Source organism: Heliconius melpomene, chromosome 11, assembly GCF_056956725.1.
Source record: "Heliconius melpomene rosina isolate 202511_hmr_F chromosome 11, ASM5695672v1, whole genome shotgun sequence".
Lineage (NCBI taxonomy): Eukaryota > Metazoa > Arthropoda > Insecta > Lepidoptera > Nymphalidae > Heliconius > Heliconius melpomene.
The window spans coordinates 10,928,092-10,943,092 of NC_140399.1; the positions used below are offsets into that span (position 1 = coordinate 10,928,092).

Below are 15,001 nucleotides of genomic sequence, written 5' to 3' on the forward strand. Positions count from 1 at the left end.
GTTTATTAGGATTTGTTATGGGTAAATGTTATGGTACGGGAAAACATGTTAAGGTACTTGTTAGAAGAGTATAAAGGAAACAAATCCATGCAGAAATAAAAAAGAATAATTATGATTTATTATTTATTATGATTTCTTATTCAAATAATAAATATTTATAACAAAGTCTTCTGGGTTCTTAGGGGTCGTTATCTTCAGTTGCTTTAGTTGGATATCGACAATCAGGAGCTTCACATTCGCACTTCATATATTTTGACTTCACCGACCAAAATTTGTCGCTATAATCAAATCTGCAATAAAAAAACATGATGAATGATAAAATTCAATGAAATGTTCGCTATTCTGATTATTTTCTTTATAAGATGCTATTTATTTAAAATGCCATTTCTTATATTTATTTGTTAGCATTTTTAAGCAAAAAACTACGGTGTAATTTATTTATATTAAATACTTCAAACTCAACTCATAACATTTATGTAACAATTATAAATTGTTCTGATAATTTATATTATTTAAAACTAATTACAGTTAGTTCGACGAGTCGTGGCCGCCCTGAAGCTTGCTGTAGATGGCTGCGTACTTTAGATTTTTTCTTACTTATGATTGTTTTCCTCTTCAGAAAGACTTACTTCAGAGAGGCCACGACTCGTCGATCTTATTATACATCAAATCGATCAGAAATACACGTTGTATTTTCCACACCGTAATTACAAACTAAAAAAATACAACTACAACTGACGTAAGCGGCGTCATAGCGGGTAGATCGGTGAGCGCGAAGAACGCGACGTCGGGCAGTCTCAGGTCGCGCGTGGCCGTGAACACACGCACCGGCGCCACGCTCGGCCGACAGCTGTGGTTCATGAAGCGCGCCGCGCTGCCGTACTGGGCCGCGTCCACGCATAGCTGGGTTTGTTCACTGCATTGCTGGAGTATTACACATAAATTATATTTTTTTTGTTTTAGGCTGTATCTCGTATGTATAAGGGAAGATGTTGTAGGCATTTCATTCCCCCTAGTGGGAATTGAACCCACAATTGTAGCTTTTCTAGTCAAACGCTATGCAGCTACGCCACTTCCTCGAGTATTAATAATAATTCTACATATTCTACGCATTTAAGAAATCATAAATGTTAAGGATAAATAGAACTGTGCACCAAACAATACCTGTAGTAAAAAAGTCACACCTTTATTACATTTGTTGTTGTTTATAAAATTAAAAGACAACTTGATAAATACATAAACGACAACAAATACGCCAATAACTAAAGTACAAACCTCAAGCAAATCCATCTTGATATCCAGCGCGAACATGTACTGGTCGTCCATGCGCGCATCGGCCCGCTCGTGCGCGAGTAGCTCGCCGCGGTAGAGCGCCACGAGCGCGCCACGCGGGGTGCTCCGTAGCGCGCGCAGCCCCCAGCCGCAGCGCGCTGTGCGGTACACCTGCACGGGCATGGCCACGGACCCGGTGGCTGATGTAGTGCTTACTACGCGGTTTGTACAGCGTTTCTGTGTTAATGTTAATGTAAATTATATACATAGTATTTTTGTCAGCACCACTTTAAATGAAACCACTTTTTAACTACTCTATAAAAGCCTAATACGATTAAAAGAAACGAAAAAATGAAAAGGTTGTTTTTGCAAACAAAATAAATAAAAATTATCGCTGTAAAATAAAACGCCATTTGTTAAAGATGACGCCGGCACACACATGCACACACACATAAACCTATCAAAGGACACAGGAAGAGGAACACCGCCGCACACGCCTCATTTCGAAATCGAGTCGTAGGTAGGTATTGGCGACAAAATTCAAAGTTGTTCAACCTTTAGTATGATTTTTGTGGCAATAAGTGTTTACGTTATTGGTATCTATGCGTTACTGCGTCACACGAAAAACAGGTATGAATAAACATCGTGAAAAATCCTATATTTAAACTGTTGAGGTACCTTGATTAATTTCTTTAGGTATGGGTTTAAAATAATTTACCCTATATGCTGTGTCCGTAAAAGGAGCGCTGACGCTTTCATCCTGTATATGCTTTTTATTTATGTTTAGACTGTTACTCGCATATAGCGGAGGAGCTAGAGCGAATATGGAATCGAGTCTAATCAGATTTCCAATCGAATTTGAGACACTGAGTCTTTATCCACACTTGGTCTGCGTCTTTATCCACACTTTCTACAGGCGTAGAAAGAGGGGGGGTGAAGAGGGAGAGCCTGGTAGGCCAAGCCCACCCCAGAAATTTTACTAACAAATAATATTCCTCTAATTTTTAGAGAAAAAAAACACATTTATACGAACATATCTGTGCCAAAATAAAGTCCAGGCCCTCTCCAAAAAATATCTGTAGATACGCCTATGGCCACAACGGCGACGAATATTATTTTATAACAATAAAAAAATTAATCCCATACCATATTACACTTGCAAGTTTGATTGCACTCAAACAGCATGGGCGGGTCGTGGTAGGGGAAGGTGGCCGGCAGCCGACCACCGCTGTACCACCGACGGACACCCAGCGTGCAGCACCCGCAGTCTGCCTCACACTCATCCGTGCATGTACAACCCTAAATTAGACAAAACTATATGTATAAGTAAAAAATGTATATCTATTAATACTTGTTTTTTTAGGTGCACGCTGTATCCCGCACATAGCAAGGTAGACAGAGGGAAAAGAGGGTGTCTTAACATTAGGTGTGTTTATTACTTTCCGCCGAATTTTGAGACAATACGTGGCGAGTGGCGGATGCAAATTTTGTCCTTAATTCTTTTCACACATTTTCGAAGAAGTATTTTACAGAAATATTCATTTGCAATTTACTGATTTTTGTAAATATTTCATGTGATATTTAAATTGAAATGTTTAATAAAGTCTACTAACCTGCATAGTCTCTAAAGTATCATCTATAAATATATGCTCGGGCATCACATGTTGCGACACATAAGTAAAATCTTCAGGTAAAACGGCATCATCGACGTCGTTGACACAGGGTACTGGATACAATTCCCGTCCGTTTGATATGTCACTGGTATAGGAAAATAATAATAATTGTTTAATTTTTGGTATTTTAAAAATAAACACCATAGATAAGTAATTACTATTATATATATTTTCCATATGTAATGAATATTTTGAAATACTCTACAGTTGAATAAAAAACTATAAGTAACAAATATTTAATGTATGTTCATCTCATTGCGATTTTCGAGACATTCTGTGTTCAGAGATGAACACAATCCCGCAATTTGACTTGTTATCAGAGAAAATAAAAATAATAATAATTATTTTTTTTACAATTCTAATGCATTATTTCACACTAATAGAATAAAATTCTTATCTTTATAATTATTATTTTATTATTCTTAAATTTATAAAATAAAATTCTTCTTCAAATTCTTGTTTTCTTAAAAAGTATTTAAAAATAATTAATTCTGGCGAGTGGTAATCGAACCCACAGCCTCGCGTGTACATTCAAGCGCTCTGCCGCTGTCCTCGACGACGGCCTCTACAAGTATAAAATAGGAGTATTTAATTTGAGAAGCAGTACTTATCGAACAGCTATTTTATGATACTAAGATAAATGAACATAACAAAACCCAAAATATAATTAAAATTACATACAAAAAAAAATAATATAAAAAAATAATAAATACCTGGACAATATACGAGTGCGCGGTAATTTCTCTTTGAGGGCGACTGTCATTTGCATGTTGAGGGAGACGGCGTCGTGGCAGCGGCCGGTACACACTTCTACCGCTAGATCGCCCGCTGAGTTTTCCAAGTCAGTCTAAATGTTGAAAATATTAATTTTATTACAAAAGAAATATTAGAGTATTATAGTAGGCAAGTCGTGGCGCATGGGCACCAGCGTAAACAAGTGTAAAAAGGAACGCAGAAATTAAATATTTCATACTTTAATTTACTTGCTCCGGTAACAAGGCAAAGCTCGGCGTTGAGTTTGGCCACCCAACACGCAATGCCTCCAGAATTTGGCAGAAAGTAAATAGATTTAACTTAAAACTTAAAATTCTACCTACCCAGCTTATTGTTGTATATTTTTTTTTAATTAATAATTTATGTTTTTTTTTACTTTACACTATATATCACATATTGCAGTGTAGGTGGGGAGAATCAAGTGCACTCTCACACGACGCACTTCTCTGTTTTAATGTAATTTGAATGTTCGTAAATTTACAAATAATAGAAATAAAATAACAAAAAATAGAAAAACGTAAAAATACTATACCCACCCTAGCGCCGTGAGCTAGGAGTACCATTACACACGCGTAGTGACCCTCTCGGGCTGCTATGTGTCTGAAAAGAAAATTTAAATATTTATAACTAGTGAATCACACGCGGCTTCGCCCGCTTTATCTTATTGTTATATTAAAGCTAAAATATACAAAATCTTTACATAAATTGCAACCCATGTGTTATTCTGATGTATAAAGTATATTATAGTTAGTTTCATTTAATTCCGTTCTGCAATATTTGCGTGAACGTGTAACATACATCCATCCTCACAAATTTTCACATTTATTACAGTAGTAAGAAGCACGAACATGAAATTATTTCAGGTATTTCGACACATTTTTTTGGCACTTGATTATATTATTATACTAGCGGACGCGCGCAGCTTCGCTTGCGTAATTAGGAATGAATTCTAATAAACCACGAAACATGTGTTCAATGAAATATTTTTAAGAGTCTAAATTTCAAAATTTATAAAAATCGGTGGCGATTTAAAGATTTTTCCATACAAACTTTCAACCCCTTATTTGCACCCTTAGGGGGTGAATTCTAGAAAACCATGAAACACATGTTCAATTAAATATTTTTAAGAGCCTAAATTAAAAATTTTATAATAATTGGTGGCATTTTAAAGATTTTTCCATACAAAATTTCAGCCCCTTATTTGTACCCTTAGGGGAAGAATTCTAGAAAACCATGAAACATGTGTTCAATTAAATACTTTTAAGAGTCTGTATTTCAAATTTTATAAAAATTGGTGCCGATTTAAAAAAAAATCTATACAAACTTTCAACCCCTTATTTGCACCCTTAGGGGGAGAATTCTAGAAAACGATGAAACACGTGTTCAATTAAATACTTTTAAAAATCTAAATTTCAAGTTTTATAAAAATCGGTGCTGATTTAATTTTTTTTCCATACAAACTTTGAACCCCTATTTCACCCCTTTAGGGTAAAAATTTTTCAAAATCCCTTCTTAGTGGATGTCCAGATTACGAAAGTAAGCATCTGTCCAAATTTCACGTTTCTACCATCAGCGGTTACGGCTGTGCGTGCGTCTTGCCTCAGTCAGTGAGGACAAGTCCTTTTATATATATAGATTAGGAGTAGTTAGAGGGTGCAACAGGGTAGAGGAACTCAGGAACCTAGTGTAAATGGCACTTCACCCTTATTAAGACATTTCCGTTCTCTACTTTCCGTCCTCAAAGCATTGTGTGTTTAGTGTCAGAACTCAACGCCACGCTTTTGTCTCGTTACCAGGGCGAAGAAAAGAAAATATTAAATATTTAATTTCTTCGAGTGGGAATCGAACCCACAGTCTCTCGTGTTTACAGTCGCACGTTTGTGCCCCTTGCGCCACGACTGACTACATACTCAACAATATAATGAAATATAATACATAAAAAACATATGTAATACTAACAATGGAGTATCCGCATGGGCATTCGGTTCATCCCTGGTGTGGGGCGCCGCTTTCAATAAGAGGGAGAGCGAGCGCGAGTGTCCCGCCAGAGCACACCAGTGTAAAGCGAGGTTCCCTTCCGAATCACGTGCTGTCGCTTGAGCGCCGTGACGAAGGAGCAGCCTGTAAAAGAAGTTATATTTCTATAATATTCATTGAGGCTAGTCGTGGCGCAGGGGCACAGTGTGACTGTAAAATTGGCTGGTTGTGGGTTCGATCCCCACTCGGGGAGATGAAGTATTTATTTAAATGTATATTTTCATTTCTTCGCTCTGGTTTTGAGGTAAAGCGCGGTGTTAAATTACGCCACTCAACACGCAATGCCTCCTGAATTCGGCGGAAAGTGGGGAACAGAGTGTTTTAACACTAGGTTCCCTCTGCCTACCCTGCTGGGTGCGGGATCAGCTTCACGCTGATTTTAATTTTTATAAATATCATTACATGATACTTCGAATAATCGATATAGAAACAACATCACTACTACCTATATAAGAACAACCCATAGTGACCTGACAACGTGTGCGTGGCCGAGCTCGGCGGCGCGCACGAGCGGCGTCCAGGCGCCAGCGTCACGCGCGTCCACCGCCGCGCCGCCTGCCAACAGTGCGCCGCACGCCGCTTCGCTGCCGTGCTGGGCCGCTACGTGCAGCGCCGTCAGCCCCTCCGGACCCTGCACCCAAGTATTTATGAAACATACACACATACATAAGAAGGTATTTTTAAAGCATAAACGAAAGAATTTTTTTCTTATTTTTCCATTATAATTTGATAATCCATAACCTTCATAATTACTTTCAGATGTTGTCCCATTAGTTTCATTTGTTACATTTATTTATTTTATCTCTAACAATAATTATAGAAACACAATACAGAAAAAGTACTTTTAAAATTTAAATAATAATATTTACAGCATTAATATACCTGTTTATTAACGTCACAATCAGCTGCAATCAAAAACTTGATAACTTTCAAAAGATCATCTTTATTAGGCTTAAAGATATCTTCTGGATTGTCTTCTTTCACTTCAGTCTTAGTATCTTCTTCTTCTACTCCTTTCGTAGTTTCGGTATCTTCCGCGTTTTCCTCTATTTTGTTTTCTTGTTTTAAAGGTACTTCCGCTTCGACAATTTCATTTTCCGTTTCATCCACTGTTTCTTTATCTAATAGGGCTGATTAAAAAAAACGGTGTTTATTTAAAAAAAAAATTGGCGTTACAATTAATAAAACATAAATAAAATCAAAATGTGTAATTTTCTTTATAATTATATACATATTATCATCAGTAGGCGTTATAAATATATAAATAAATCAATATTATTGATATCCTAATCTAAATATCGCACAGTATACAATAGACAGAGTATACAATATACATCTATATATATAAAATCGAAAGGTCACTCACTCATCACGAAATCTCAGAAACTACATGTGCTAGGAATCTCAAATTTTGCATAGGAGTTATTTATAGGACGTAGGTGCTCGCTAAGACGGGAATTTGCAATATTCGACTAGTCGGACTCAAATTTTGCATAGACGTCACTAGGACGTAGTCATGGAGACAGAAATTTATAATAACATAGTTCACGCGGGTAAAACCGCGAGCGGGCCGCTAGTATAGAGATAAAGCGTGAAGCCATGTTTGTATGTATGTATACAATATACATACAAACCCTAGTGCACCACAAACAGCGGCATTTGCATTCAAGCACTTATTTGCTATATAGTATGTATGAATGTATATGTGTATGTATATATGTATGCATATATGTATATATTTATATCTGTATGTATGTGTATTGTATATATGTGTATATCTTTATGTATTATGTATTGTATGTACAGGTTTTATATTTATTAATTTTACTTAAGCTTTGCACCACATTTTGCCCTTACTCTTAGATGTATCCTATCCTTGGATTGGTTGCCTGGAAGAGATCACTTTTAGTGATAAGGCCGCCTTTGTGCATTTTATATCCTAAAATATTCATTGTATTTCTCATAAATGTGCAATAAAGACTTTTATTATTATTATTATTCTAGACAGCAACCATATTGCAGGAGCTTTAAATTTTTGACTTTGGTGTCAGTAATATAACAACTAAAGTTGGCATAAGGCATATTCTAAGGATCTGACCTGATCACAGGTACAGTGGGTTACATAAGACGTAATTCCTTAATAAATACAACGAAACCAACTCTTTATCTTCATTACTTACCTAATATAGCTCTGATAAGGGGGGTCCTGGATGCATCATCTAGCAAATCTAGTGAAGCTCCCATATATCTCAACAGACATAGAAGCCCTAGAGCGCCACGGGCGGCCGTCGCATGTACTACTGTACCGCCGCAATTTTGTGGGATGGGTTCGTTGAGACGATCGCCACGTACTGTAATTATATAATACAATGTAAGAATATATATAAGATAAAATTTTATTTTTTATGTTGATACCAGTCGAGGCGCAGGGGCACAAAGTGTGACTGTAAATGCGGCTGGTTGTGCGTTCGATCCCCACTCGAGGAAATTAAATATTTATTTTAAATTTATATTTCCATTTCTTCGTTCTGGTGACGAGGCAGAGCGCGGCGTTAATGGAAAAAGAAGGCAAACGAGCGTACGGGTCACCTGATGTTAAGTGATCACCGCCACCCACGACCCCGTGTAACACCAGAGGAGCTACAGGTGCGTTGCCTTTAAGGTGGAGATAGACGCGCTTTTTGAAGATACTCATATTGTATCGACCTGGAAACACTGCCGCAGGCAGACCATTCCACAGTTCCGTGGCGCGTAGAAGGAAGTTCGTACGAAACCACACAGTAGTTGAGTGCCACGTATCCAGATGGTGCCGATGGTACTTGTGTTTATGACGTAGTATGCGATTAGAAAATTCGGCTGTAGATAGTTCAATCATTCATTGTAACAGGTCAAATAGTTCTCCAAGACACTCCCCATCATAAATGCGGTAGAGAACGACCTGCGAGATATCTCTACAGAAAGCATTACCTAATGTAAAACGCAGTGGCATAAAGCCACTTCTTAACGTCAGTTTTAAATGCCAGGTGTTGCTACGTGGCTCTCCCACACGTACTTTAGTCGCCTCTTACGACACCATCATTAATAAGATACAAAAAAGCTAACACCATAAATATATTTACCAATTTTTGGTATAATCTGTTCCACAGTTTCTCCCGCCATTATACCCTCATATAATCCTTGTATGGAATTATCGGCGACATTTTCAGCACAATTTTCAAATAACTTTTTAAAATCTGATGGCAGAGAAGGCAACAAGTCTTCAGGTATCGCTGGTTCGGAATCCAATTGTGAGGGATCTAATGTAGAAAATCCTAGGAAAGCTGGTACACTAAAATATTTATAATAAAAGATTAAAAACATTATTTATTACATTTAAAATAATAAAGAATGTACATCAATGAAAACTGTTTTTACTACAAAATATCTAGTGAAAAACTTTGGGTATATATTGGGTCCATTATCACACAGGGGAATGAATTATTTTCATTTTCTTGCCATGGAGTTGAGTTCCGCTACTCAGCACGCCTACTCTGAAATTGGGAGGTTAGTCCTGCTATATGTGAACCCACAGCGTTAAGGTAAAAAAAGATATTATAAAATTATGTACTTACGACTGTTCCCTTTGATCTGGCAGAAACACTCTCTTATTGCAATGCATGTCAACTTGCACTCTTGTATATTCCCTATTGACAGGCTGCCAAGGGTTAGAATGGAAGCCACAGTGTGGACACCCTGCTTTCTGCTTATTATCTATTTGTACACCACATTCGAGATGGAAGAGGTGGTCTTTTGAACATTGGTAGAATACGCCCTGGAATAAAAGTTTTTTTAGTCACATTTGAATATTTTGGAAGTTGTGGTTATTTAACTTTTAATTAAGCTGTAATCAATAATATAGTTAACAAATGTAAAGTTATTTCGTGATCTGATCAACAGACAGACATCTCAGTAAGCGATCTTTAACATCTTTCGCTACGACAATTAACGCACTAAAAAAATATTTTATGTACATAAAAAAAAACACACACCTGAGTACAAAACAATCCACAGGTCGGACAGCACATATGTTTAACCAACTGTGCTGTATGAAGCCTACAAGCTAGGAAATATGGCGCTCTGAGACCAGCTCGTAATAGGGGGGCAAGGGAAGTCCCTTCTTCCTGGCGGGCTGCGGCATGGGAACAACCTACTCGCACACCGTCCACTGTCTCGATCGCTTGACAGAATATTGGTTCTAGAAAATTATATTTATTTAGCAGATTGCGTATAGAGAATTGTGATTCCATGATTCTAGAAACATCGTCTTCCAAAATTCTATTTAAATAAAAATAATTAAATAAAATTTTAATTTTATAATTAATTAAGCATCATTGTGTGGCAATTTTATTATTATTTCCTTATAATATATATTTCCTATAAATATATTTTATTTATTATAGATGTGTAATGTAATGTAGAGTGGACTCTATTATATCTCTCTATTTTATGGGTAGACCTAAAAAATCAGACCAATTGTGAGGGGACTATAGGTCTATTGGATAAAATAAAATAATATCATAAGCACATATTACCAGTCAACTCTGAAGGTTCGGCATACATATTGCTGATCTCTTCGCAATGGCAGGTGGCCACGATGCCCGTACTCTCTGTGGGGCACGCCGCCTCCGAGCCTTCTTCTTCTGCAGGCGTTGCTTCACTATTGAAAAACCAAAATAGCTAATAAAGCATTTTTTTTATATTTTACATCACCTTCCTGCACTATCATCGACACTGTATTCTGAAGGTCAGCCCAAGTCTACATCTGTCTCTCTTACCACTCATACAGGTTCCATAAGCATAAATAAAGTCAGACAAGGAGACCCGCTGTCTACAAAACTATTACGCTGTGCTAGAAAGTGTCTTTAGAAAACTGGACTGGGATGAATATGGTCTAAATATAAATAGCAGCCAACTAAATCATCTAAGGTTTGCTGATATAATCCTTTAAGAAGAAAATCCCATCAAAGTAACTATTATGATATAATCCCTAGCAAACAAAAAGAAAGAAATTGGACATGAAATAAATATTGAAAAATCCAAAGTGACAATGAGATGACAAACACAGTAGAGGTGGACATGAAACTACACTAGAAAACCAGACAATTTTTTTAGCTTTATAACATTAATATAGAAGTACAGTAGAAACTCGATTAACCGGACTAATTGTTGTCGTTAGTCATCCGGATAATCGATTACATACATATAAATTTTCCTAGGTTTCATTGTAGTAAGTTGTACAAAATAATTATCGTGGTTAATAGTCGTCGTAGTTTCTGCTGTATAGATAAATTATACTAACACTTTTATTTCTGGTTCTATATCAGATTCGGGACCTTCTTCGGTATCGTGAGAACGAGAAGCCTTGCGTTTTGGTTCATAATCGCTGCAAAAAAAAATCTTATCAGTGTTTATAAAATTATTTTATGCTTATATATTATCTATCTATATATATAAAATCGAAAGGTCACTCACTCACCACGAAATCTCAGATACTACATTTACTAGGAATCTGAAATTTTGCATAGGAGTTACTTATAGGACGTAGGTGCTCGCTAAGACGGGAATTTGCAATATTCGACTTCTAAGGGGTTGTTTTTGGGGTTGAAAGTTTGTATGAAACTTCTTTACTACAAATGCTAGGAGTATCAAATTTTGCATGGTCGTCACTTATAGGACGTAGGTATTCATGGAGACAGGAATTAATAATAACGTAGTTCACGCAGGCGAAGCCGCGAGCGGGCCGCTAGTATATATATATATATATATATATGAAAGGACATGTTCCCACTGACTGAGGTAAGACGCACGCACGCACAGCCGTAACCGCTGGTAGAAACAAAAATTTGAACAGATGTTTTCTATTCTGGACATCCACTATGAAGGGATTTTGAAAAATTTTAACCTTAAAGGGATGAAATAGGGGTTAAAAGTTTGTTTGGATTTTTTTTAAATCGGCACCGATTTTTATAAAATTTGAAATTCAGACACTTAAAAATATTTAATTGAACACATGTTTCGTTTTTTATTTTAATTCGCCCCCTAAGTGTGCATATAAGCACCCGATGCTGCGCGCGTCCGTAATATATAAAGTAAAACAAATGTGGTCCTTCGAGCCAGTTTATAAATAATAATTTTTTGCTTCATTTTAAGTAAAATTATAACATTTCTTAAAATTTATGTATTTTAATTAGAAATAATATATTTAAATAATATTGAAAGAAACTAACACAAACCTGTCCCCTACATCGTCAAAGGCAAAGGTATCATAATAATAAGGGCCAGAATTAGCTTTCCGAGATGACCGACGAAGAGGAGCACTGAAAGAGAAAATCGTAATAACATAAATGGATTTTTATATAAATATACTATTATAAATAATTTTAAAAGAAAAATATAACAGACATTTTAAAGAATATAACAAAGCAAAAGATATATAAAAAGAATGATATAACCTGAAATAAAAGTAAACATTAAAATACAATACATTACATAAACTATATAAATAAAAAATATATATATACAAGACTAAACATTAATAAGAATTTTAAATTTTATAACCTATACTAGTTAAATCTAAGGGACTAAGAATTGAATATGATACATGTATACACATTACAGAAGTACCCAAGGTAATCCTGACTATGGACTGTATAGTGGGTTAAATTGAAACTATTAATATGATATAATATAAGGCTAAGAAATTATTCAACCAAAAAAAAAAAATGTATCTTTATAATATTAGTATAGATGATTTGCCAAGCAAATTATATAACTATGTCAAGTTCCCATGATAATGATTTTAAATGACAATTATTTATTTGAGGGCCCACGATGTTAAATGAGTGATAGCTTTATACTATTAACTATTTTAAAAACTGACAATTTTTTTCCTTTAACCAATGTAGTACTAAGAATTGATTTATGGTAATAAATTTCATTTTGTTATTTTTTAAATAATTTCCCAAAAAAAATATTTAATTTGAAATGCAAAACAAAGCTGGTCTCAATATAACAGCAACTGCGTACGGTGAATTATTTTTTTTGGTGCGTTTTTTCTTAGCAGTCTCGGGGCAGAAGTCTTCATCACTTGCACTTTCTTCATCAGCCTCAAGTAATTTGCTTATTACTTCTGTGTCATCATCAATCTCTTCATCTTCATCTGGATCTTCGTTGGCTGAGCTTTCTGTTTTTCTAAAAGCAATGGTATAGCCATAATGTAGCTTTACTACATAGCAATGGCTTTAGCTCTAAAATATGATTTATATGTAGCTCTTATATAGCTTTTATAATAGAAAAGGCTCACATTTTAATGCAATAAACAGATAAATATAATATATGCAATTATTTAAAGGAACACAAATTGTTTTAAAAATATTTATGAATGACTAAAGGATTAAACAGGGACTTTTTTGCCTAATATTACAATATAAAAGTGATAAAAATGGGTACTGAGTGTTGTTATGAGGTGTAATGTACCATTTGCCACAAGCATGTCATATGCAATATGCTGCATTTTCTCTTTCACCATGTTACATTATGCCCCACAACACTAATTTGTACCCACTTTTAAATATAAACACCGTAAAAGTTACCTATTTTCAGCTTCACTTGATTCTTCATCTTTCACTTTGAGACCAAGATTACATAGATGTATGAGTTTCTTAGATGAATAATCACTTTCTTTATCAGAGCTTTCAGTGGCACTTTCCTCTTGTAGTTTACGCTTGGAAGATTTTTTCTCTGACACCGACTCATTGTTCCTGGCTTGAGCTGATCTTCTAGTCCTTACACCTTCCTCAACAGGCTTATCAGCAGAAATTCCTAATCTAGCATTATTTTGAGATTCTAAGCCCATTCTTAATTCTTCATTAGCAAGTATTTTTGCTGTAGGTTTTATTCTTCGAGACAGTCTTTGAGTGGGTGCTGTAGAAGCTTCATTATATGATTTTTCTTTTCTAGCTATTGCATTGGCTATAACATCAGAAAACTCTTTACTTCGACGCCTAGTTGACCGTTTCGTGGAGGCGGGATTTTCAACGACTTCTTCATCCTCAGAATCAACGTGACTAATATTGTCATCATCTGAATCTTTTTTAGTATTTCTTGTCCTAATCGACCTTCTAGGGGAAATCTCCTCATGTTTTTCTTCTGTGGACACTATTTTCATGTTACTTGTTTTGGCACCTGATTTTTCGGAACGAAAAGTGAGTACAATACGAGGTTTGGGATCTTCTGTATCTCCTTTTTTCTCTGATTTTTTTGGAGTATCGATTTTGTCAAGCCTTACTGTTACATTCTCGAGCGACGTGTCGTTACTATCTTCTTGTTTTGTGACGGGTGCTTCGTCGTCAGTATGCATTTTATCAAGGTCGCTGTTACTTGCTTTTCGTATGAGGTCGAGGTTAAAGATCCTTTGTATTTTTGACGATTTATGCAATACCTGTCATGTAATTTCTTTGTTCAGTTTATTTTCTAAACTTACTACTGAGTAATTACAGCGGCTATCATATCATATGATTATTTTATTATAAGAAGTACTTAAAGAAAAAGACCTATATTTAAAAAAATCTTGTATCATAATAACTTATAATGGTTACAGGGAGATCACTTAACATTAGCTTATCATTTTATATGTTAATATGATATTGATACTGCAAATTAATAAATACTATCTCCATTATTCAAGGAACATATGCCATTATTTAATTATCTATAAAAATTACAAAATACAAAAAGAAAACATTTCAGATTATCAAAAGCATTACGCCATAGATAATAAATATGAAAGACAATTGAAAAACTTTCATTTTGTAGTAAATTTGTACCACAGAACACATTGATTTGTACGAGACAGCTTACGGTATAAAATATACTTATAATAAAATTGTAATTAATCGATTCCTGTACATGTAAGATATATCAGAACAACTATAACTGGGGACATTTATTAGTGTAATACAAGGAACATATACTAGGTGTAACAGAAACTGAAACATTAGATTTTAAAATGTTTCTCTTTTCGGGCAGTTTTCACTACTGGATTCTGGCAAGCTAAAGCTACGCTTATCATTAGCATTAAATAAGTGTTTGTGACAAAATGTTTAGTTATACATTAAAAACTTATTGAGGCCATCGTGGCGCAGCGGCACAAGGATGTGACTGAATGTAGAAATATGTTTTTATCAGGAAACCATGGGGCCATAGAT

General features: G+C 35.3%; 1 protein-coding gene across 4 annotated transcripts; it reads right to left on the reverse strand.

Annotated features, from left to right (window-relative positions):
* Positions 1-109: 109 nt before the first annotated feature.
* On the reverse strand, positions 110-14,557 carry G9a (histone-lysine N-methyltransferase G9a). Of its 4 annotated transcripts, none has more exons than XM_085193594.1 (19): positions 13,388-14,557; positions 12,822-12,986; positions 12,029-12,112; positions 11,095-11,178; positions 10,328-10,452; positions 9,785-9,990; positions 9,368-9,567; positions 8,876-9,084; positions 7,937-8,107; positions 6,639-6,886; positions 6,227-6,387; positions 5,679-5,840; positions 4,256-4,319; positions 3,659-3,792; positions 2,886-3,030; positions 2,419-2,571; positions 1,276-1,509; positions 740-924; positions 110-290 (listed from the first exon to the last, which is right to left on the reverse strand). In XM_085193594.1, exons 1-19 carry the CDS (start codon positions 14,152-14,154, stop codon positions 179-181), a joined length of 3,609 nt encoding a protein of 1,202 aa, XP_085049720.1. In that variant the 5' UTR covers positions 14,155-14,557; the 3' UTR covers positions 110-178. The 4 variants fall into 4 exon arrangements, with proteins under 4 accessions (XP_085049720.1, XP_085049719.1, XP_085049723.1 ...); XM_085193593.1 differs by having other exon boundaries at positions 12,023-12,112; XM_085193597.1 differs by lacking the exon at positions 12,822-12,986.
* Positions 14,558-15,001: the final 444 nt, after the last annotated feature.